This window comes from Arachis hypogaea, chromosome 15 (genome assembly GCF_003086295.3).
Source record: "Arachis hypogaea cultivar Tifrunner chromosome 15, arahy.Tifrunner.gnm2.J5K5, whole genome shotgun sequence".
In the NCBI taxonomy this organism is placed as follows: Eukaryota; Viridiplantae; Streptophyta; class Magnoliopsida; order Fabales; family Fabaceae; genus Arachis; species Arachis hypogaea.
Window position 1 is genome coordinate 1,086,984 of NC_092050.1, and position 25,043 is coordinate 1,112,026.

The following is a 25,043-nucleotide window of genomic DNA, read 5'->3' on the forward strand; positions in this document are numbered from 1 at the left end:
TCTTTTTATTACTTATATTATACCTTTCTGGACAAAGTAATGGCTGGTGACTTATCTAAAATATTTACTATCCCTTCCGTCCACAACTCAAATAATTAAAATAAACATTAAAAAAAAAATATTGAGTGTGGTCACAACCTAGATACCTGGCCAGTTTTGTTTTCTACTTCATCTTCCTGCTGTATAATAATAGAGAGCTTTTTCATGGGTAAGTGAGTAAGTCAACTAACAAGTACATACATTATATATTATATATTATTTTAAACACAAATAAAGTTTCTAATGTATGTAAGTACAACAACAACCATCATACGGTGGAAATTAAAATGCCTATTTTGGTTTGCATTTGTTGTTATTATAGTTTCATCCAAATAGCTAAACAATTAATGAAAACCATTCTTGTTTATATATTAATAAATAAATTGAGATTAATATTATAATAATCACATTGAGAAAGAAAACAAAGGAAGCTAAGTGAAGTACTTATTAGTGTTAAGGCAATGTAGGACAATACATCCATTCAGCACTGCAAACAAGATAAAACCTTGTCAGTACTTTTATTTTTTTCCCCTTTGCTTTTTTACATTTTAACCAAAATTAAACCACTCTCAAGTTTGGTGCAAAATGTTCTCAAAACATGTACTTAGAAGGACCCTAATAAACAACATTAGTTCTTAGAATAATTAACACTTAAAACTATGCACACCTGATTGAGAAAATTAATTAAAACAGACAATAAATTTAAAAAGAAAAAGCAGAGCTAGCTAAGAGAATATTCTGTGTTTGAATTCTCTAGTGAGTCTTGAAGGGGAGAGGGGGTTGATTTGGTAACTTCACCGTATAAACTGCAAAGGGAATCTTCTTCTTCAATCATTTTAAGCAAGTTGTGAACTGCACTTGCAATGTCATCTACAGAACCAAGTTGGCATTCTTCTTCAACCTTCATTTGAATTAATAAACAATGAATTTTTCTAAATAAGGACACAACATTATTATTCATTAATCAAATAGTAAGTGTAATAGTAACAGAATTAACATACCTTGGCGCTAATGGAATAGAGTACTAAGGGGTCCATGGAGGTGACATTGAGATGCAAAATGGTGAGAGAGAGATTCTGAAAACCAGAAAGCAACTTTGAAAGTTGCTTGGGGCTTTTCCTTGAGAGGATTCTGAGGTTTGCATGGGTTTCAATCAAAGTAACCTCAATGTCAGCCATGGCTGCTTGATTATTATTATTATTATTGTTAGTCTTGTTGTGGTGGGAAGCATATTTGTTTGGAGCCTGAGACCAAGTGAACTGTGGATGCACAAAGAAATGAGAAAAAGGGGCTGATCCCATCACCATCATCATCATCATCATCAACTCATCTTCATTGTTATTCTTGTTGGATTGTTGTGCTGCCATTCCTTGATGTACAAGCTTCAACTTTTGAGCCTCAAGACACTGCAACAGCTGCTCTAGCTCCTTCACAAACTCTATAGCTCCACCTACTATTGATGCTTGATCACCCTAATTAACATTTTAAATCATTCAATTTTCAATTAGTATACTTGTTATGTCTATGTATGCATGAACATAAATTTGAGAGAGTAGAAAGAAACCCTTTGGACATAGGATTCAGGCATGAGTGAGCGAAGAACAGCAAGATGCTCATTCATGAGCTTCCTTCTGTTCCTTTCAACAGTAATGTGGATCATTCTTTGATTCTCAGCTTCTTCTTTGTTCTTGCATACCCTTGGCTTTCTCCTTCTCTTCTTCTTCCCTTGCCCTGCTTCACCCGATTGCCGTTTTCGTGTTGTTGTCCTCTCTCCATACTCTTCAACCTTGTTTTCTTCTGCCATGAAAGAAGTAGATGAACTTCCATGGCTGCTAAAAGGGGTTGCAGAAATAGTATCATACACAATGAAGTTGGAAAACTCATTTGATGATGAAAGATGATGATGATCTTCTAATAAGGCCATTGCTTTTTGCTCTCAACAATAATAACCTTTCTCAATGTAAGATAACACACCACCCCAATCTTTTATATCAGAATCTAACTTGATGATAAAAAAAATTTAGAAAAGGGTAAATTTAGATATGAGGTTATGCAGCACGTGACCTGCACAGAAAAGGAGTTACACTTTTCAGCAATAATAAAGTTAGTAAATTAAGCTGCGTTTTGTTTTTCAGAACAGGACATGATAGAGATATAAAATTTTGTATTCTTGGTGATAAAATAGAACAAATTATAAAAATTTAATTTATTCTTATTTTTTTATTTAAAAAATTTGAGATAAAAAATATAATAATAAAAAAATATAATTATAAAAAATTAATAAAAAATAAAAAAATAAAAAATAAATTATGTTATTAATTCAATGTCTCTTGTTTCTGTCTATATTTTTTCTGTTAAACATAATTTTATGTCTCTATATTTATGTGTTAGTGTCCTGTCTTTATAAATAAACGCAACCTTAGAAAAAAAAGGGTGTGAGTGAGTGATTGTTTGTAATTGCAATTGCAATTGCAATTTGCTTTGGTTGGCTCCCTAATTGGATAGATGCTGTGAAAGAGTGCAGAGAATCTGCAATGAGAGAGTGAGGTGAGGGACCCAAATCGATATGGAAAGTGTATATATATGCATAACGCATGCATATACATACATACATGCATACATCACATGCCCCACGTAGAGATTCCTCCCAAAAATTATTATTATGGCTTCCTAATTTGACAATACAGAGTTTACATTCCACATGTCATATGCATATATCAACATTTTCCTCTTCCTCAAAGCTTAGTCATTTTGATGTGTCATGTATATGGATGCAACTTCATTTCTATTATGAGTTATGACAAATGCATCTGTCCCCTACTACATGGTGCGTACTTCCCGACCCGTTGTTACTTTGATTTTCAAGTGAATAGTGTGCTTTATTTCTGATCTTTTTAAGAACTTGTTATACCTTTGATATGCTAGATTGTAATCACATTAATGATCGTGAGGACCACCATGTACTTCACAATTAGGAAAATAATCTTTCAAGCTAAGTCAATCACCTTTGTTAATGTAATGCGTATCATCTAAAACAGACAAATGCATGAACTGAATCCAATTAAGGCCTCGTTTGATGGAAAATAAAGACTTGACGTGCATCATTCAACTATTATAAAATATAATGTGTATACAAAAATTAATTATTAAATTAGATATACATATTATATATTTGTGTGTTGTTGTTTCAGTATTGTTGAGCATTTCGAGGTATATTTCGTTTTTTTGTGAAGAAGAAGTTCGATTCTTCTTCGTCGAACCAGTTATACTTCGGTCTAGTAGTAGAATGTAGAAATAATGAAATATGGGTCTTTATAATGGTAAAAAGTCACTTATGGTTGTATCAATGAGATGATTTAATAAATTTATTTAAATTATTATTAATAATTTTTAAATATTAATTTTATATAAAAATAATTGTATATGAATTTTTATTATTTATAATTAGATGAATTATTTTAAAGTTACCAAGTTGAAATAAATGAATAATTAATTTAATGATTAAGTTATTATTTCGTAGTTACAACCGAGTTATAATGAAAAAATTATGTATATATATATATGTTATCTTAAATATTATTATTATATATTTTGTATTTTAATATGTATTTTAGATTGATAATTGATCTGATGAATAAATTTATATACAAGCATGAATGTAATTATTATTGTTAAAAAATTATTGCAGAATCCTTATTATTAGTTTAAAATAATTGAGACACAATAAAAATTAATCTAAAATAATTCAAAATTTTAAATTTTGTATTTATTAATTATTACTAAAATAAATAAGTAATTTTAGATATAATGAATATATAAATGTAAATATATATATATAGGTACTAAGTCAAATAAAGTAACTTTGTGTTATTGTGTACTTATTAACATTATTATTTCTTACCTAGTTAATAGTATAATATTAGTTTTGGAAAGTTTTAGAAGAAGTTAGTAAAATAATGGGGTTGATAGGAGGAAGAAGAAAGGAAAGAGAAAAGAAGATACCGTTTTGTGGGTGATGAAGACATATGAAGGAGAGAGAAGTTTTGTGAGGAGAGGTTGGACCACGGTCCAATGTGTCAGAACCCCTCGATCTCACCATGTGAATCTGGTTTGCAAAGCCTTCCCTTCACGGAAAAAGTACATCTCTCTCACCTCTGCAACTGCAAGCACTCACATTTTGAAATCATGTCATTCAATTTTCCACATTCTTCTTCTCCCATTCTATATATATAAATATATATATTACTCTTTCTCTACTTTCTTGAAAATGAAGTTTTATCAACTATCAAACAATGAGTTGTGAGTTTCTTTCATGATCTATCAATGTCCGTGCACAGACCATAACATGCAATTGCATGTGCAACCACATCCATGCCTATCGTTAATTTTTATGTGCCCTCAAGGTTATATATATAACTCATCACAATTTCTAATGTATGTCAGAATTTGAAATTGCCAATTCACTACCTCATATTATATACTACATAATACCACCTTATAACTAGTCCTTCGTAAAACCTCAGTCTAATTCAATTGGATTATGTGAAATATAAATTTGTAAGAGTAGAACACAGGACAATAGTTGATGATTTTTTACTCAGGATTGATCTTTTTATAGGAACGGAGTTGTACTTACAAAACATTCTGAAGTTCAAGTTAATAAATAGTCCAAAAGATATAAGAATTAAAAGTAAATATAAGATGTTAGTTGAAAGTTTGTACTGAAAAAGTCGAAGTGTACAGTATTTTTTTGGAGAGGCTTACTTCTAGTTTGAGATAGTAGATTTCGTGAGGTTATTTATAAAACAGACAGTTTAGAAGTTCTTTTTTTGGTAAACTAAAGAATACTTGACAAGGATATTATAGAACATATATAGAAAATTATGAATTGAAATTGAAGAGTCTTTATTCTTTTAATTTAGAAAAATGCAAATAGTGTTACAAATTATATGGTTAAAGCAGTTACTTCTAGCAAACATTTACTGGAATTGGAATCAACCACGGAGTGAACTTCAATATCTAATAAATTTAGATATGAATCTAATCATCAATAAATTTAATTTTGTCTATGTTTTTTTTTCTGTTTAATAAAAAAAAAAAGTAAATATAAGATACTTTGAACACGTATTAAGTTTTTTTTATAGTATTTAAAAGGTGAACTAAAAAAAATCGAATAGATATTTGGTGGATATGATCTAGTTTACGATCTGTATGGATTGATATGCCTCTAGAAAGGATATTATTGAATCGACAATAGCTTAGACCTAATTTTAAAGTTCTACCGTAACAGTTTAATTGAATTAATCATAACATGCAATTGAATCATTGCATGTACAAGTAGACCGCTACTGTTTGATATTTATGTTCTATCAACAACGTTAATAAACCCTGTATTATTCACTTTATACTTTATAGTTTATAGTTTATAATAACCGGTACCACACTATTACAATGCATTAGAAATAGACAACTATTCTAATAAAAATGTGAAAAATATTTTTTATGATGATTTTAGTTTAAAAAGTATAATTTATTTATTTTGTCATACTTTAAATAAAAATAATATTTTTATAGTATATAAAAATCAAATTTTAGAATTTATAATCTAATAATTAAAATAAAATATTTTTATACAATGACAATTATTAATCTTTATTGAAGAATCTACCCTAAAAATATAGCATGAAATTGAAATTGCCAAATCAGTTGAATTGATCAACACAGAGGGGCAAAAAAGTATTTCTATAGCTGCCAATGGCTTGCAACAAAATTAACATCAACATATGAAATACTGTTAATATCCAACGGTAGTTGGTAAATATGGACATAAATAATACAAGCAAAGATAGAAAGACTAACAAAAATGACACAGAGGATATCAGCAAACAAGTTTACCAATTCTGTCAGGATATATTTCCTGCATAAAATTTATTGAAGGAAATTATAATTTATAATTAAAGATGGAGATAAAGCATATATCAAGTTTCAATCCTCAATTAAATGATTCTTCAAAGTAGTGACAGCTTTAATTCCACGAATGGTATCAGACTGCATCAGAAGTACAAATACAGCTAAAAAATGGTGTCATTCAAATAGTCAAAGCAATCTCTTATAACATCAATAATTGGAAAAAACATTGGCAGTGACAGACCCTAATGCTGAAAATGAAATTAGTGTTATAAGACTGAAGTGAAACCCCCTATCATTTCATCTTTTATCCAAATATTTAGTCTAAAAAATGATCATATTAAGTTGATGAATTATGTTTTGATAGTAATTGAAACTATCTAGAAAAGTTGTTATCTCTATACTTATGTCATGAATTACGAAATAGGTTTATGCGTTGAGTTTGTAAGTGTCCCGATTCAGGAAATGGATCTTCTCTTGTGAAAAAAAAAAAATTGGATGGTGTCGAGTGCTTAATTTTACTATTCATTACTCTTTCTCTTTAGTCATACTTATAGAATTAAAGGTAAGAGATCACACTTTATTCTCTCAAGTGTTAAAAAAAATGGAGAGAATCTATTTCTCCCAATTCCACCTTAAAAAGCAAAAGAACAAATTGAAAAGACATATGAGATATTGCAAACCAAGAGTGCTACGACCAGCATTTTTATTAAATTCTGACCAGTAGTTAACTATAAAAAAAAAATTGAATGATTCTACGTTATTAGATGCAATTTCACACCACTAAAAACATTATTAATAACTAAGTAATGGTTAAAAACTACAAATTTTGCTGACCTCTAAACTTTCTCGTTGCAAATTGAGTATAATAAATATGTGTTGCTATTGCTAAGTAAAAATTATGATCCTAAAGGCTTTATTACCGGATTAACAAGAAAAATATTCTAATATACATAGATAGCTACATATATACTAAGAAATTAATTAAATCAAGTATCAGTTAGCACCAACACGCGAAGAAGAAGAAGGAGCGGAGAGAGTGTGATGATCAACATAACCACAGTTAGTACAAGGCGGAACAAGGGGCTTTGCCGCCGCCATCATCATCATCATCTCCTTGTAACTCTCGCAGCTTCTCGAGTATTGGTGATTCTTCTTCTTCTTCATATCATTGTTAACAATTCTCAACTCTGCATCCTCCTGCAACCTCAACCTATACCTATCATCATCTTCGTCGTTTCTTCCTTCTTCTCTAACCATAACTATTGAATGCCCCGTCGAATGCGACCGCAAGAATCTGTTATTACCGTCGTCGTCGCCGCCTTCTTTGACGTCAATGCAGACGTCATCATCACCATTACCGTCGTCTCCTCCAACAGCAGCACTCTGCCTGTCATGATCGTGAGTAATCGAAGAAGCAGAAGACTTTCTGGTTTCAAGATCAGTGCGGCAAACGGGGCAGGTCTTGTGTCGTTGAAGCCAGAGATCAACGCACTCTTGGTGGAACACGTGGCGGCAAACGGGGAGCAAGCGGAGAACGGTGTCGTCCTCGAACTCCAAGAGACAGATGGCGCATTCAAGGGCGTACTTCTTCTCCTTGCGGAGATCCTTGACGGAGGAATAAGGGAAGGTGGGGAATTCGTGGAGGAGGGAAGCGTCGAGGCCCATGAAGGGGGAATTAGGAGCGTTGTTGATGGTGTTGGCGGTGGCGGAGGCGGTGGTGGTGGTGGCTGCGTTGGCGGAGGGGGAGCGGTGGAAGGCGAGGGTATGGATGATGCTGACGAAGTAGCAGCGGCAGAAGTAGACGAGGGTGAAGCAGACGAAGCAGATGACGAGGACGATGAGGACGAGAGCTACGAGTATTGGTGGTGTGTTGTATGCTGTTGATGCTGCTGATCCTCCTCTGTGATCTGATTCTGATGATGGTGAAGACGAAGAAGACGACGACATAGTAACATTTGCATTATTTGCATGGATGGATGAAAAGAAATCAAAAGGAATGATGTTGCTCTGTTATGCTGTTTCTCCTTCTCCTCTGTTGCATGGATGAGAGTACTTTCAGCACTGCAAACGTGGAATATGATCAACCTTCTTTCCTTTTATTTTTATTTTCATTTAATATATGCACCATTACTTTTCTCACTTGTAACAACCACAACCCTTAATGTTCCATAACTAATTTAGGATATAAAATAACAACACTTTTTGCCTCCATGTCTCAACACACGTATTAAAGAGACTATTTCAATGAAAATGTTAAAAATATCTCCTTATCATGATTGTTTGTTTAAAAATGTGATTTATATGTTTAGATATAGAAAATTAAGCATTATAACATATTTTATTATTTAATGATCAAAATAAAATATTTTTACACGATAACAATCATAAAATCTTCATTAGAGTAGCAATTATATTAAAAAAAAACTACTCAAATAAAAATATAATTTATTTATTTAACTACATTTTTATAAGGTGAATTTTATGGGATCATTTGTTGTGGTGCCTAAATTACTTAATTTACCTTTTAAAGTAAAAAATAAAATGTTTAAAATAAAAAATAAATAATGTAAAATTTATTAAATATTATTTGTTTACTTTTTTTAGTAACTTAGGCATGGACGAATCTAGAAATGATATTATAGGGGTCAATAACACACATATAATATTAAAAATTATGTAAAAAAATTATATAATATAAGATGTATTACAAAAATATACCGACAAAGAATATATTTTAAAGTAAAAAAAATATGTGTATACTTTTTACTAACGAAGTGGTCGATTCTTTGTATCATAAAATTCACCGATAATAGAATTTGTATTAAATTTTTCATTAATTTTCTTTTCAATATAATTAAAGGACAATTAACAAGAAATTTATCTTTTAGTTTGTTTCTAAGTTATTTTTCACAATATTCATAGTTGAAAAAGATCTCTTAATTATAGCAGTTGAAACAGAGAGAATTAATATCAAATGAATAAAAAAAGACGACCATAAGAAGAAAAAGAATTCACTTTATGAGATTTGAAAATTTTTATTTAATTAAAAAATATTAGTAATAATATCTTTTTCAAATTTCTTTAATATTGTTACTTATCTTTTAGATATTAAAAATTATTAATATTTAAATTAGACTGAACTTTTATTTATACTAAACTAAATACTAAATAATTTTTTAAAAAAATTATACATAATAACTTATTACTATTAAAAAAAAGTTTGGGGGGCCGAGGCCGCCACTCGCCCCCTCCTTATGTCCGTCCCTGAACTTAGGTACAATATGATAGGCATCATAACATTCACCTTTTTATAATATCAAAATCTAATTTTACAATTGATCATCTAAAAATAAAAAATAAAAAATTCACATAAAAACAAATCTACCTATTAAAAATAATACGCGTACATATATTATATTTTATACCATAAGGGGTCCTATAACAATTATTTGGTGACAGTGAAAGACCTTTTGAGAAGATTTTCCCTTGTATAAACCCGTTAGGCAGGGTCCCCCTACATGTGATTTCTCGAATATGTTTAGTTGAACGAAAAAATTATAAGAATGGAAATCCTTGCATAAACAAGGTTCTTTCACTTTTCTTTCTTTTCTTTCCTCTTCCAACAAGAACATAAACTGATAAACATACATTATCACATCACATTTCATCCAAACGGGACATTACATACTCGGTTTCATGGTAATACATAGGATCATTCGAGTCCTGTTCCATTATTTTTCACGTTACAAAGGCATGGATTGCCACTCTACTCTATTCAATGTCGTCAATCCAATCACCATATATTCTACTGATTTTATCAGGACCTTTCCACTTCTGGTGCGCTCTCTGTCCAGGCCTCTGAAGCACAATCGTAGCCCTTTGCGACGAAGGAACTCCCATGTGATACATCGAATCCGAATGAGCAACCGGGGTAACTGATGCAACCACATTATCAGCAGGAGATTTTGAAGGTACGCCTCCCTGCTTCGCGTCCGGAGCAGCAGCAGAAGCAGGGTCTCTACTTTCTCCCTCTACAAGCCCACCTCCATACCGATGCAATTCTGCGGTCATAACACCAGAGTCAAACTTTTTTCCATGTAGGTGGCTTGCTAGATACAATTTCGACAGAACCAGTGTTAGAGAGTAATTAAGTTGCTATGTGCCAGCATCAGACAAAATGTTCTTAAATGCAATATAGTTATACTCAAGGACAAGTAGTGTGATTCACACTGAAATTGAGAAATTCTATTGCAACCATTAATAATACAGAGGAGCATTTCATTGCCACAAAAAGTTACTGCTGGCATTCGTTGAATTTGTGCGTAGAAGACGATAACTAGCATATTCATGAACCCAAGCCTCAACATAACAACACTAACCTTAAGGATGAGCTCAAGACTCATCCTACCCTCAAGTTAATTGCTGCAAATTTCATTCTCTAACCAATTCCACACACAAGCAATCACAGAACTTAACAGGGACACAGACTTAGGGAAAGCCATCAGATGATAGAATATATATTGAAGGGAGCAAAACTTGGGCAAAATACCGTCTTTTCCAACAGTTATTCACACACATTTGCATTTTTTCCTGAAACTTGCCTAGCTTTAGCAAAATGTTGGCTTCAGACTGCTGATTTTGACTCTCTTATTTATTTATTGCTAATTCCAAAATGTGAAGTTGAAAACATTTTATGCCATCTAATTATTAATAATTGTGGTACCTTGTTTAAATTTAATCCTCATTCTCAGTATCATGAAAAATATCCCTTATGTAAGGAAGGTAGAAAATAGGTTTCTCAAAATAGTTTATCTACTTCATTTCTTGTTTCTTGAAGTTATTGTTGCATTCTCCAAGCATAATATGCAACTTGAAAGAGGCTATTGTCATGGTTGAAAGAAACCTAGTGCATGGTTCTAAACCGAATCAGTTTCTTCTTGTATAGGTTCAACTTCACTTATGAAGAGTTGAAAGGAACAGACAAGAAAGCATGCATATATTTTTATTAAGTTTCGTTTTTCATCAACTTTGCTTCCACTATGTATGCAGAAGTTGCCAAAAGTGTTTAGTTTTGATCAATTTCTACTACTGAACATCTATCTAAGAGCTATAAGGATGTCACATACTACCCTGTTTTCATTTTAGAAGGAACCTAACATAAGCTTTTAGTCTCTGATAATAAGCATGTTTATCTGTATTTTCTAATGAAACAACGCAATGCCAAGGTGCAATTGAAAGAAAACCTACGGAGATATGTGACCACCACAACACACAGCATTTATGAGTTTCCAATTCTAAGACAAATTAAATAAAACGATTATTCCAAACTTCCACTGCACTAAATAGCCACTATTCAAGTCCTAGTTTGCAAATGAAAAGAATACCTGCTGCACCATGAGCAAAATGGCACTTGTTTCCGAAGGGACAATACCCTGTCATCTCCCACTTGTTACAAATCCTCGTCTTCCAATTCGAAGGCTTCGAATTAGGCCCATTCCCATTCCCACCTCCACCAGCACCAGCACCAGCACCAGCACCAGCACCGGCACCACTGCCACTTCCAGTACCTCCACCACCCCCTCCTCCACCGGCACCACCCCCTCCACCACCATAGCCACCAGGGCCCAAGCTTATAGCCACACTCTCTCTATACTTGGATTGCTCATCATGAAGAAAAGTGCAACTATCCCCATAGGGACACCCTTCTTCTGTATAGAACTTCTTGCAATGCCTACCCTTGTAAGACCGCTGCGACTCGCCGGAGTAATTGGAAGACCCCAAAATGGGAATCTGGAACTCCTCCCTGGCGGGAACAACAGTGTCGGAGCCGGTGTTGGCCCTCTCCTCCTCGTGAGCCGCGACGATCTCCTGCCAGTTGGGTGGAGGGCGGCGGAGCTCTTCGACGGAGTGGGCGAAGTTGCAGTTGGTGACGTAAGGGCAGGTTCCGGCACGGAACTTGCAGCATAGTTTAGTCTTGAAGAACATCTTCCCTATGGCCTTCGCCCTGTTGCTATTGTTGTTGCTCGACGACGTCGTTGCGTTGTTGTCCTGAGAGCTTCTTGCCTTCTTCCTCTGGTCGTATCCGCTTCCTCCGCCGGAATTGGAAGGCGTGCTGTCACCTTCGTTGTTCCAGAATTTGTAGTCCTCTTCGGTTGCCCAGACGGAAGGGTCATTAGCGGCGCCGGCGATGATTTGAACGACGTCGCCGTCTCGGCTGTAATCCATCGCCCGGAATGGGGATCGGAAAACCCTAATTTCACGGAAAACGAGGACAAGCTGAGAAGTGTGTTGAGTTTAGTGTGTGTTAGGTGAGAGAAAGGGGAGAAATGATTCTAGTGTTAGTGGTAGTCCTAGGAGTATTCGAAAGAGATGAAATTTAAGAATTTTATGAATGATGAAGAAGAAGAAGAAGAAGATGGTATGAATTGGATTAGATCTAGAGACAGAAGTAGCTTGGTTCCCAAATCCCAAAATGGATTGAATTTCAAAGGCATGTGTTAGTAAGATTTGCCGAAATAATGGCATTGTCTTGTAATGAACAAGACATAACAGATATTATTACTTACACAACCTCCTCTTAGATTTTTATTTTCAGATACAAATGTAACTAACTACATTACATCAGGAACTATTTATTACTAGCATTTTTAGTGCGACAAATTTTTCATTTTTTTTTATATCTTTTTTCGAGGATGGCAAATTAGGATTTATTTAGGAGTGCTGTAGTACTAATTCCTTGCTCCCTCTGCCATGAACAATTTGTTGATGATTTACCTTTTTTTTCCTGTCATATGATTTTCTGCTTTTTATTTCCATTTTCTTTTATAAACAATGATTTTCTGCTTCTTCTTTTCGGTCATGTGATGAAACTTAAAACCCAAAAAAGAAAAGAAAATAGAAATAAAAAAGCAGAAAAATCATATGACCAAAAGCAAACGAAAACAGAAAATCATTTTTTCATCATGCATCGTAAAGGCTTCTCTTTTCTTTTCTTTACCACGGTAACAAAAATGCTGGAACAAATGGGTTTAGTCCATCTTAGAGATTGGTCAAAGCCCTCGGCCCAATTTTCTTTAAAATACTTTATGGCCCATAGCCCAATGTAAGATCTGTCAGAACTTGCAAAACCTTAAGCTATTTTTTAGTAAATCACATGTCAGCTTAACGGGCCTAGGCCCCATATGAATAAAAAATAAACTTGTGCCACTATAAGAGAAGAACAAAAAAAACATCTTGTTTTTTCTTAGGCAATCTTTTATTTCTAGTAGGCCTCCAAGTAAAATTCGAACATAATTACACAGATGCAATTCTGACCATTTCTCAAAGAAAAAAGAAACGATTGACTCTGTATCAAATATCTGGAGTTTTTTTTTGTATATTATATAGATGATCCGATCCATACATTTTTAGTATGTCGCAATTCATTAGCTAACTACAAATTATTAAATAAAATTCTGATTCACCACGGATTATTCCTTAACATACCAAGTTAAAAAATATTATGAAAAAAAAAAAACAAAATAACTTTCAAAAGATGTATTATTTTTCTTAAATGAGTATCAATTCTCTTCAAAAGATGTATTTTTTTTTTCCATGTGAATCTATTCCTAATATAATTGCAGCTGGAGGTCAACTCAATGAACATATGTAGGGAATTAGCTGAACAGTGTTGTTGATGTGTTTAGGGGGAAGAACCGAAGAATAAAATGGTTCAGATGATTAATATGTACCCCAGAAAAATAGTTAAACACTTTAAATCGTAAGTATTATTTTCAAAACATGACTAAGCAGAAAAGAAAAATGGAAAAAAATAGCACAATCTTACATTATATAATTCTCAGTTATCAACTACGAATTAATGAAAAACAGTAAAGTATTATTAGGGAATATTCCGATTCACATTATTCTCGTCAAATTAAGATGTATGATAAAGAAGTGAAACGACTAATTAACTACTTGGCTGAAGGAAAATTAAATGAAACAGCAACATAAGATCTGCATCTATCTCTGCTTCCAGCAACAATCATGAAGTATGCCATGCTGTAGTTTCATTAGTTGACCTTTTTCAATAAATACATCATTCAATTTTAGGAAGAAGAGAAAAGTCGATCATTCAACGCGGAACAAATCTATTAGGTGGCCGAAAATTAAACCCAACTACGTATTATTGTTTAAAAGAAAACATTTGATAAACTACTTTTGGCAGAAGAAGCTCGCATCAAATGCTGATTGAAAAAAATGGTATGGTCAACCTACCAACATTCATCGCATTTTGCACAACTCAATTTAATCATGTTCTTCGATTCCACTATATATTTTAAGAAATATATTTTTTTGCATGGACATATTTGATTTTATATTTTATCTAATAACGATGAAAAGTATGCGTCAAATCAATATCAGACACACACACAACTTTTACTTAATCATAAAAATAACTTGATAAAATCATTCTACTATTTTATTTGTATTATTATTAATTATTCTATTGGTCCCTAGTTTTAGAAATTTTCAATTAGGTTCTTATACTTTTTTTTTTTTAATTGAGTCTTTGCACCAAATTTTTTTCAATTAAGTCTCTTTTAGTAGTAATTGATTTAATTTTATAGGGACCCAACTAAAAAAAAAAAATTAGTGCAGAGACCTAAATAAAAAGAAAAAAAAAAGTATAGAGAACCAATAAAAAAAATTATTGCAAAGATAAAAGGAAAAAAATACAAAAACGTAATTAAAAATTTTGCGAAACTATAAAAAACCAATAGAGTAGTTAAACCTTATTATTATTATTATCTGCATTTAGCTGGGGTATTGTTAATTGCCATTATCTTTATTTTACTTTGCAAAGTGTTGAGGCAAGTTACTACGTACCCAATAATAAATAGCAAAGGGCTTTAATTTTTGGTTTAATTGCATATGCATTTATGCAATAATAATGGCAATGCCACCACAGTCTTAGCTTTCATTTTGCCAACTATATTTAATTTAACCATAGGAACTAGCTAGTACTCCTTCTTCTTCTTCTTCATCATCTTCTAGTTTTTCTGTTTTCCACCACCGACCGATCCGATTTATGAATTTATAAGCCAGCTAAGGTTCTTTGTGTTGGTCCACTCCAGAGTCTCCTGGTTGCAGTTGCTTTCTGCTCTACCATGCATTTTGATGGGTCATTTAATTTTCTCATACTCAACCACATGTGCTTGCTCCACCAACACATTCTATTATGTCACGCCATCAACTTGTTTTATTTTATTTTTGTTTAATGTTACCCTAGGAGCCACATCAAAATTCATCTTAATTGGGCCCAACAAAATAACTCGCATGTTATTTCTATTTAAGATTTAGTTAATTTTTCCCTTTATATGGGGTACATGTTAAAAATATAATCATAGTTTTTAATATATTCAATATATTAAAAAGGTAAAAGAAGTTACTTTTTTAATAATTTTTAAACAAATATTCCTTTTTATTGTGTTTTTAAAATATACTTTTAGGACGAGTAGTAATTGGAAGATGAAAAAAATTTGAGTACGAGCTAAATTATTATTATTGATGAGTATATTTAACTATTAATCTAATACCTTTAATTTAACAGTCCAATAACATATTTTTAGTTCACACTTATTACTTGTTAATTACCAATTAAAAATAATTTCTGTTAATTTTCTAATATTTCTTTTACAAGACGAATGTCCAGTGAATATGAAGGTGTACTATCACTATTTAAGAGAGTGATTTTTTTTATAGTGAGGGTTGTGCATATATATAGGGTTAATATATTCCGTAAAATATTAGAAGGTAATTGTTTTAATAAAAAAATGAAAAATTAATTAATATTAATTAAATATAAGAGAAAAAATTAATTATCTAATATTGTGAAAAAAAAATTATCATCCTGATGTTTTGATAATATTTTTCTTTAATCCTTTAGTTTGTAGTGTAAATATTTTTAAACTATCAATACATTTGTACAAACTAACTTCGTCTTTTAATTAACTATATATAATTTAATCATTAATTAAGTTGATGATTTCCAATTATTTAGCACATTTTTTTTTACTATTTTCTTCAAAAAATAAGAAAATATAAAGCCATAAACAAAAGAATTGAAAACTGCAGACAATTATGTGGCACAAATAAAGAAATAAATATAAATAATAAAGAAATAATTATAATTATTTAGTTTAAAAATGAGATAAATTCATTTTGTGGCTCATCATGGGGACATGGGGGGCATACATACAAACAAATAATTCTACTAATAATTAACATGGTAACATTGTACACACAGTATGTATTTTCTCTTTGGTTTCCAACAAAAATCATTCATAATTCAAGCCTCAAAGTCTACCATCAACTTGTTCAGCTTCTTGTTGCTTATTCTCTGCTCTATAAAACTCTTCCCACACTCCTCTCTGCACAAAATCAAATTTAGTCAAATATGTCACCCGAGAATATGCTACACTAAAATACAAAAGTCAACGTGACCAAAATTCCAAAAACGTAAAAGGTAAATTAAATTAAATTAAATATTTTATAAATGAAAAAGTGAGTAACCTTTGAGGCAAGGAAGAAGCAGCATCAGGGGTCAAGATGCGGGCGAGGCGAAGGGCATCGTCTTGGGTGTTAATAATATGATTGAAGCACAAATAACGACCGTAGGATGAGACATCCTCGTAGACACAGATGTGTGCGTCGACGAGAAAAGGAAGATCAACGGTTACGAAGACACCATCCTCGTACATCTCAGCGGCTCCTCTGAGGTAAGGGTTGCTGATGGAGAGATCAGGGGACATCAAAAGACCTGCGTTGATTGACACCATATTCATCCCTCTGTCCATTGCTAGGGCCCACGCTGTCTTCTCTGCCATCGTCTTTGACATTGCATGCCACAACTGTTTCACAGATATCAACTATTCATTAATTAAGCAAGGATAATGATAGATAACTAATAATTTTTTTTAATAAAATAAATAATTACTAATAAAATAAAAATATATTACATTTTTAAATTATTCATTTAAATCTTAATATTAGAATAATTATTTGTGTTATACTTTTCTTTTAATTAATTATCGCTTTTCTTTTTCTAACTTTTTAATTCCTCGTTTCTTTACTTTTCAACTTTGTACAATTCCTAAATTACGTTTTTTTACGCTATACTTTTCTTTTAATTAATTATCGATTTTCTTTTTCCAACTCTTCAATTCCTCATTTCTTTACTTTTCAACTTTGTACAATTCCTAAATTACGTTTTTTTAGCGTGTGGTTCAAGTATTATTTTGTTATAAAGATTTCATTCCCATAAAAATTAAAGATATCAAATAAGAAAATAGAAATTAAAATGATGGTATTTTAATTCTCTAGAATCAAACTTGTTTAGAAATAACTTTTCAAAACTTTAAACTAAATATGAAAATATGATATCTTAAAATTTTTAGAAATTATTTATAAATTTCTCCAAACACACCCACCCTAAATGTATTTTCTGCTTTTTAATTATTTGTCCAAATAACAAAAACTACTTAGACTTGGTGTTCAACTAGTGGAAACCAAATTTTTTGAATTATGAAAAAACGATTTATTTTTCGAGCAAATAAATAAAGATTAGAAATATTTTTTATGTTCTTTAAACCGTAGTCATATTGTTTTGCTTTTAGATGGAAAATAATTTTCTTCTGTCTAGAAGCTAAGGTGTTAGACACTATACCTTGAATTTACGACAGAAATTGACATCGCTCCAATGCCTCTCGTCCAAGTCTAGTTCCATGGTTTTACGATCCTCTCTCCAAACAACAGCGGTGGCCGAGGATGTAAAAACAACTTTCTCAATGGTTTCTGTCTGTGCACAAGCTTCAAGCACGTTGTGTGCAGCCCTTACCTCCACGTCAGCCATGTATTCCTGCGTGCATGACAACTCATCAATTCAATTCAATTTCTACCGCCTTTACAGCTATTTTTTTTACAAATTTTGACAACTTTCTTTTGCCAAATTAATTTGGTTGGACGGTCGGCTCATTGGTTTATTGCTTACTTTCAAACTTGGAAGGAAGTAAAAATATTTTAAAGAATATTAATGTGGTTTAATTTTCTCTTAATTATTAATACACTGGTTACTATTTAAAGAATCATAATACCTATACGATTTACATAGAGATGATCAAGCAGTTATGTTTTAATGAGATTAGAACCATTGCATGTGTTCCATATGATTACTAAGAAGCAATGATATTTTTTTGGTGTCTAAACAAGGAAAGAAACAAAGCAAAAACTATCCTAAATCCGAGCGGATGATTCGTTGAAGATCAACACAAGGCTCAGACCAAATAACATGATTAGAGTTATTCTTGGCACTATATTTAGCCATCCAATCCGCAGCTCTATTTGCTTCTCGGGACACCCATTCAACGTGAACAAGCCAAGGACGAGATAAAAGCTCCTGAATCTTGTGAACCAAATCTGTTACTTCAGATGAATACCCACTTGTAAGCTCATGCATGATGGGCAGAATGTCAAGGCAATCCGTTTCACATATAATATCCCTCAAACCGCAATCCCAAGCTAAAACCAGCCCCCTCCAAGCAGCAAATAATTCACATCTGATTATAGACCAAGGGGGAATGCTTCCAGAGCAGCCCGAGATCCAATCTCCCTTAGAATCTCTAATAATACACCCAAATCCCGCTAAATTTGAATCCATATACAAGCTTGCATCACAATTAACTTTAAAACTATTACCTACCGGTGGTTCCCAACACAGGCAATTTCGGAGAGACCTAAAGGCATTGCTTCGATTCCTGTAAACCTGTAAGTCCTTGGCGGTAATTCTGGCCAAGGCAACAACCTTGTGGTCTGTCCAAGGGTTGTCAGTATTGAATATGTCATTGCACCTATGTCTCCATACCCACCAAAGTCCTGCACCAAAGGACGCCTCATTGTTAGCCAAGGCCTTCCGAAACCACTCTTCAAGAGCAGTACCAGTCGTCGAGTCCAGGATACTAGGATCCAACATATACCAAATTGCCTTTGATCGTTCACAGTCTCTAAGGCAATGCTCCATAGTCTCCTGCGCCTTGTTACATCTCTTACACATATCTGAAGAAGCTAAATGCCGCTTGAATCGAAAGGTCTCAGTTGGTAGAGCATCATGTAAGCCAAGCCACATAGTAAATTTGAACTTCTCTGGAATGTTTGTGTTCCACAACCAGTTCCAATTACTATTGGCATTCCAATTTAATGCTTTCTTTAATAACCATCTGTAACCCTCCCTTGCACTATACTTTTTTGATGCTGCAGGCCACCACTCCCACTGTGGCTCCAACTCAGTCGAACTAGGATATCTCAGACCACAAATAAACTGCTTAATCTCATGCGGAATAGGCGTGGTAAGACTATCAACCTCCCAAGACACCCCTTTCCACAAGTCAGCCACCATGAAATCTGATTCAGAAATATGTACATAAGGAACAAGGTTGCAAAGTTTACCAAAAGGAGTCCACTCATCATACCAAACTGATTTGTGGACATCTCCAATATTCCAATGAAGCCCTTCCTTGAGATGCTCATAGGCACTAACAATGTTCTTCCAGGTAGCCGATGAAGAATTTCTACTGTTTCCGTTCATACCAGATTGATTCCTGAGATATTTATGCTTCAAAACCTGCACCCATAACTTCTCACTATTGTTTAGACAATCCCATACCAACTTTCCCAAAAGTGCCATGTTAGCACAGGAAGTATCCCTAATACCCAATCCTCCTGCCTTTTTAGGAGTTATGGCGACCTCCCACCTGACCAGAGGCAGCCCTTTTCCAGTCGCTTGGCCTTTCCACAAGAACTGTCTCATTAAGGAATCAATTTTATTACATGCATACTTCGGGAGAAGAGAAATTTGCATTTCATAAACTGGGATAGAGGTCATAACCGATTTAACAAGACAAAGCCTCCCTGCCTTATTTAGTAGGCGTCCTTTCCAACTGGAGAGCTTTCTCGAAATTTTTTCAATAACCTCCTGAGCCGTCTTCCTGGAAGCTCTGGCATGACCGATGTTAATTCCCAGATATTTACCCAAATCATTGCAGAAACGGATGTTAGAGACCCCTGAGAGAACCTCTTTTCTCCTCTCCGACACCCTCTTGGAACACTGGGCCTTTGACTTATGAAGATTTACCTTTAAACCTGACGCTCTAGAAAACAAGTCCAAACAATGCATGACCTCTATTACTTGAGCTTTTGATGCCTGACAGAAAAGCAAAAGATCATCTACAAACATCAAATGAGAGAGTCGTGGTCCGTTCCTAGAAACCGCAACTGGGTTCCACAAACCTTGGGAAACTCTATGAGAGATAAAGCAAGCAAGCATTTCCATACAGAGTACAAATAGATAAGGAGACATAGGATCTCCTTGCCTCAACCCTCTCTTTGGATTGAAATTTTGGAGCCTGTTCCCATTCCACAAAACTGCCAATGAAGAGGAAGTCACACAATTCAATATAAGATTAATGGTAGCCTTTGGAAACCCAAACCGGACCAAAGTAGCTTCCAAAAAACGCCAGTCTACCCTGTCATAAGCTTTTTCCAAATCAATCTTGAATGCCATGGTCCCTTTTCGAGACTTGGTGTTCCTCATGAAGTGCATAATCTCCTGAGCAATGATAATATTCTCTGTGGTTCCTCTTCCTGGAATGAACCCTCCTTGCAAAGGACCAATGATCTCCGACAGGAAAGGTCTGAACCTGTTAACTAGAACCTTTGTGACAATTTTATAAATTACATTACATAAGCTAATAGGCCGAAACTCCCGTAAGGAAGAGGGAACTTCCACTTTAGGAATTAGAACAATTAGAGTATCGAAAATAGCCGCATTCATTGGCTCACCCTCAAAAGCTCGCTTGACCAGTCCACACACATCGTTGCTAAGAGAGTCCCAGAACTCTTTGTAGAAAATTGCTTGAAATCCATCTGGCCCTGGGGCTTTAAACGAACTCATGGTCATCACAGCTCTTTTAACCTCTTCAGACGTCACCGGTTCCACTAACTTTTGACAAGCCTCAGTACTAAGAGACGGACAAGGAAAAGGCCCCATGGCGTCCAGGTCAATATCCTCCCTTGTAGAAAAGAGCTTTTGAAAGAAAGAATTTGCCGCCATTTCTAGAGTCGTAGTCTCCGTGGCCCAAGACCCATCCTCCAAAAATAACCCATGGATTTTGTTCCTCTTTCTCCTGATAACTGTCTGCAGATGAAAAAATTTTGTATTTCTGTCTCCACATCTCACCCATTGTTCTCTAGATTTTTGATACCACAACAGCTCTTCTTGAAGAAGGACAGCATTCAGTTCCTGATGCAAAACTTGCTCTTTTATCCTAAGCTGTTGATCCTCCCGACTTTCTAGAGTAATCTGGACGTCATTCAAAAGCCTCTCCAACTCCCTTTTCTTAACAAAAATATTACCAAAAACCTTTTTATTGAAGCTAGTTGCCTCTTTTTGAACCTCCAACAAACATTTGACTACATCCGGAGCTCCTCTATTCCAAGCTGTATCAACAACATTCCTAAAAAGAGGATGAGTCATCCACGCAGCCTGGAATCTGAACGGACGATGGCCCTTGGTAGCCCTCTTTGCCATCTTGCACCTAGTGAATAATGGGCAATGATCAGAGTGAAGGCGCGCCAGCACCTCAGTATAAGCCTCCGGAAATAAGAAGCAATGATATAATTGGATAGTTATTGGAGTATGGATATTACTCCTATATCCTTACCCAAAAAGAAAAATTAAAAAAAAAAGGTGGGGGATTAACCAAGTGAATGGACGACAATGACATATGGATTAGCTACATTATTATGATTAACTAAAACTGTGAATGAAGTATGAAGTGCTTAGTTGTCATAATCTTAAGCGTTGGTAGGGAAATTAGAGTTGCCATGGGATAGAAGAAGTTGGGAAAATTCAGGCAAATGATGCCTACCACAATAAATGGAAGCTATATTATATCCCAAAGTTTAAAGACTAACGCAAACAAACACTGCTGGTATTTTCACCCAACCACAACCTCCCCAACAGAAACTGCATGCATTAACTCTATCTTATAAAAAAATTAAATAATAATATAATATAACAATTCCAAGGAAGGGTAAAAATAAAGGAGGTTGCTTGCTTGCTTACATCATAATCAGGTTGATCAGAAGGAGGTTGAAAAGAGTAGAACAAAGCAGAGCAGCCTTTAAGGGAATCCATTATGCTTTGATAATCAAACGGGTCTGAGCGGAATATCTTAAGCTTGTTTGGGTCAGTAGAAATCCCCTTTAACATATCTTCCCCTAATTAAGAAGTAATTAATTAATTAAGATAAAAGAGGAAATAGTAAGAAGAATAATCCCATTTAGGGAGATACACATACCTTGTGTTTGAAAGGAGGCATGAACGGTGTAGCCCCTATGAAGGAGTGTGTGGACAAGGGCGAAGCCCAAATGGGCCGAAGCGTCCATTACACAAACGGTTTGAGCGGTGTGGTCGAATGAGGGTGCCATCTTATGATCTTAATCTGTGTTGAAAGAGTGGAAAATAAAAAGGGGGGGTTTATGTGAAGAAAGTGTAGATTGATTTATAGAGAGAGAAGGGCATTCAAAGAGTGTGGAGGGTAGATAGGTAGGAAGGAGGTAGTTGTCGTTTAGGAGATTGACACGCGCACGCACCTTTCTCTCTCTCTAATTTCATTTATTATTCACACAATATTAAGCTCTTAATATAAAAAGAGGGGGTCATGGGGTCAAAGGGTCAAAACAAAGGGGGAACGTATTTGAGTTTCTTCAACTTTCAACCCATTATAAATGTAGTTTGGTGGGAATGTGGCGTGCCTAGTTATATGCACCTAACTCACCATCTTACCATCTCTTCCTTCTCTTCTAATTTCATAAAGCTTTTAACACTCTCTTAATATTATTAATCCAAAAATATACTTATTATGTATCAACAATGTTAGGAAACCAACTCTATATAAGTCAAGAATCAGCTAACTGGTAAACCAGAAGCACCAATGACTTTAATCGGATGTTGCTACTGATAGGCACACGAATGTTCTTTTTCTTATAAATTTGATGGTTTTGGATATGATTTCTATGTTTCATGTGTTACCATTAATAAAATATAATTAATTATATGAAATCAACTAATAAATGATCAAAGCATCTGTTCTGTAATTCTCTCCTATCACTAGCGTATCTTCTCTCATGTTTTAAACGTGGTCAACAATAATTTAAAAAACAAATTAAATTATAAATTAATAAAACTAATTATAATTAATTATGTTGTTCCATTTATTTTTTGCTGATTATTAATTGGTTTCATATACTTTTTCATTATGTATTTATTCAATAAAAAATGTTAAATTTTTTATTAATAATCATCTTAATGTGTTTTCTTAAAAAGTACATATTAATTAAATTTTTTTTAAGAATTAACAAGTGGCCTTCTTAAATTATTAAATTGTTATGCTCTCACTCTTAGTCAATTACTACGTCTTTGACTATGTATTGATTTTCAAAAATATTATTCCTACATAAAATTAGACACCAATAAATTCGTATATAAATATATGTGATTTAATTTATTTTTAATATATATTTTATACTAATAACTAATTTTAGTGTATATATAAAACTTGTTTGGGAAATATGAAGTTTTTTTTTTACTTCTGACTTATAAAAAGTTACATTAATAATGTTTGGTACAATTTTTTAAATAAACTTTTAACTTTTCAAAAAATTATTTAAGAGCTTTTGAAAAAGTTAAAAAATGTGATTTCTCCTATTTTCAAAAGCTATTTTATTATTCTTATTTAATATACAAGTTTAAAATAAGAATTTTTATAATAACTTTCCAAATACAAAATAACTTATTTAAAAGTTGTTATTAATAAAAATCTTTATATTTTAAACTCTTTTTTCAAAAAACTTATTTAAAAAATTTATTCAAACTGGCCCATAGTATAGTCAGTTAATTTTAAGGTGTTGCATGACTAAGGTACACTAATTTGTCTTTTATTAAAAAAAATAGTTAATAGTATATTTTAAGAGTAAAATAATAAAATTTAAGATATATTTGGATGGGATATTTTTAAATTTCCTGTATTTTTAATATAAGAAAACTTAAACATTGTAACTATATTTCATTTAATTTCAGAATATTTTATTTGGTTGAACTATCAATATTAGTTGTATTTTTAAAATATCCTATAAGATGCATTTTATGAGGTTGAGAGATCAGAGAGGAAAAAATTAAATTCTTTCGTTATAGGTGGAAATTGAAATCTCTTATTTTTAGTAGTTAAAAATTTGGATAAATCACCTAAATAAATTGTTTGGAATAAAATTTTAGGTGAATGTCCAAATTATTTCAAATTAATTACATTGATGTATTTTTATATTTTTCTTTCATGTACATCGTTGTATTTTACCACAATTTAGTAGGTGGTGTCATTTGAGTAAATCAACGATGTAATAGAGAAGTACATTCCTTCACCCTCAAATGATTTAGTGTAGCAAACAATTGTTATAATTCGTGCTAGACACACAATTTAATATAAATTTTGGGCATGTACACAATGCATTTTTATAAAGTTTAAAATTTTTCATTATATTCATCACATTTTGTAAAGTTAAAAAATGTAAAATATTATCTATCCATACCATTCTAAAGGTAAAAAAAAAAAAAAAATTATCATATAAAAATTTTCATGTAAAATTAGATTTTTCTATCAACAAAAACAATAATAACTAGAATTCTCACTCTCTCCCTACTCCATCCCAATTTGTTTGTGCGGGGGCAAGTCTTCATCTCCATATGGGCTTTTGGTGGATCACATTTGTAATAGATAATCTCCATGACTACTCTTTCTGCGATTTCTTTTCAATTTTTCATCCCAAGTTATATTTTCCTCGTAACAAAATATTAGTTCAATAGTCACATTTATGTACTCTTCGAGAAAACGGTATTAAATGATAATGTATGCAAGTACGTAATTCATGGTGATGACATGGTGTCTCATGTATTTTTAGATTATTTTTAGTGTTATTCGTCTCCCTATATGTACCCAGCTAGC

The 25,043-nt window shown here is 33.0% G+C and overlaps 4 protein-coding genes across 5 annotated transcripts; all 4 read right to left on the reverse strand.

Moving 5' to 3' along the window:
- Positions 1-466: 466 nt before the first annotated feature.
- On the reverse strand, positions 467-4,243 carry LOC112747411 (transcription factor bHLH71-like). The gene is made up of 4 exons (XM_025795402.3): positions 4,042-4,243; positions 1,604-2,103; positions 1,041-1,511; positions 467-940 (listed from the first exon to the last, which is right to left on the reverse strand). Exons 2-4 carry the CDS (start codon positions 1,961-1,963, stop codon positions 761-763), a joined length of 1,011 nt encoding a protein of 336 aa, XP_025651187.1. The 5' UTR covers positions 1,964-2,103; positions 4,042-4,243; the 3' UTR covers positions 467-760.
- Positions 4,244-6,942: 2,699 nt separating this feature from the next.
- On the reverse strand, positions 6,943-7,896 carry LOC112747412 (RING-H2 finger protein ATL30-like). The gene has a single exon (XM_025795403.2). The coding sequence runs from the start codon at positions 7,894-7,896 to the stop codon at positions 6,943-6,945; it is 954 nt and encodes a 317-aa protein (XP_025651188.1).
- A 1,686-nt stretch (positions 7,897-9,582) lies between these two features.
- On the reverse strand, positions 9,583-12,627 carry LOC112747413 (zinc finger CCCH domain-containing protein 12-like). 2 transcript variants are annotated; one of them, XM_025795405.2, is made up of 2 exons: positions 11,334-12,627; positions 9,583-10,010 (listed from the first exon to the last, which is right to left on the reverse strand). In XM_025795405.2, exons 1-2 carry the CDS (start codon positions 12,172-12,174, stop codon positions 9,721-9,723), a joined length of 1,131 nt encoding a protein of 376 aa, XP_025651190.1. In that variant the 5' UTR covers positions 12,175-12,627; the 3' UTR covers positions 9,583-9,720. The 2 variants fall into 2 exon arrangements, with proteins under 2 accessions (XP_025651190.1, XP_025651189.1); XM_025795404.3 differs by having other exon boundaries at positions 9,583-10,058; positions 11,334-12,554.
- A 3,470-nt stretch (positions 12,628-16,097) lies between these two features.
- LOC112747414 (cinnamoyl-CoA reductase-like SNL6) lies at positions 16,098-22,714 on the reverse strand. The gene is made up of 5 exons (XM_025795407.2): positions 22,344-22,714; positions 22,109-22,263; positions 17,657-17,848; positions 16,504-16,841; positions 16,098-16,361 (listed from the first exon to the last, which is right to left on the reverse strand). The coding sequence occupies exons 1-5, from the start codon at positions 22,471-22,473 to the stop codon at positions 16,280-16,282; spliced, it is 897 nt and encodes a 298-aa protein (XP_025651192.1). The 5' UTR covers positions 22,474-22,714; the 3' UTR covers positions 16,098-16,279.
- Between the last annotated feature and the right edge of the window lie 2,329 nt (positions 22,715-25,043).

Excerpts from the sequence above, each read along its gene's own strand:
- LOC112747411 (XM_025795402.3), bottom strand. The coding sequence starts at position 1,963 with ATGGCCTTATTAGAAGATCATCATCATCTTTCATCATCAAATGAGTTT. Across the intron at positions 1,512-1,603 it reads CTGAATCCTATGTCCAAAGG|GGTGATCAAGCATCAATAGT; the intron begins GTTTCTTTCTAC and ends AATGTTAATTAG. Across the intron at positions 941-1,040 it reads TCTATTCCATTAGCGCCAAG|GTTGAAGAAGAATGCCAACT; the intron begins GTATGTTAATTC and ends ATTCAAATGAAG.
- LOC112747412 (XM_025795403.2), bottom strand. The coding sequence starts at position 7,896 with ATGTCGTCGTCTTCTTCGTCTTCACCATCATCAGAATCAGATCACAGA.
- LOC112747413 (XM_025795404.3), bottom strand. The coding sequence starts at position 12,174 with ATGGATTACAGCCGAGACGGCGACGTCGTTCAAATCATCGCCGGCGCC. Across the intron at positions 10,059-11,333 it reads TTTTGCTCATGGTGCAGCAG|CAAGCCACCTACATGGAAAA; the intron begins GTATTCTTTTCA and ends AATTGTATCTAG.
- LOC112747414 (XM_025795407.2), bottom strand. The coding sequence starts at position 22,473 with ATGGCACCCTCATTCGACCACACCGCTCAAACCGTTTGTGTAATGGAC. Across the intron at positions 17,849-22,108 it reads CTGATCAACCTGATTATGAT|GAATACATGGCTGACGTGGA; the intron begins GTAAGCAAGCAA and ends TCATGCACGCAG. Across the intron at positions 16,842-17,656 it reads ATTTCTGTCGTAAATTCAAG|TTGTGGCATGCAATGTCAAA; the intron begins GTATAGTGTCTA and ends TCTGTGAAACAG.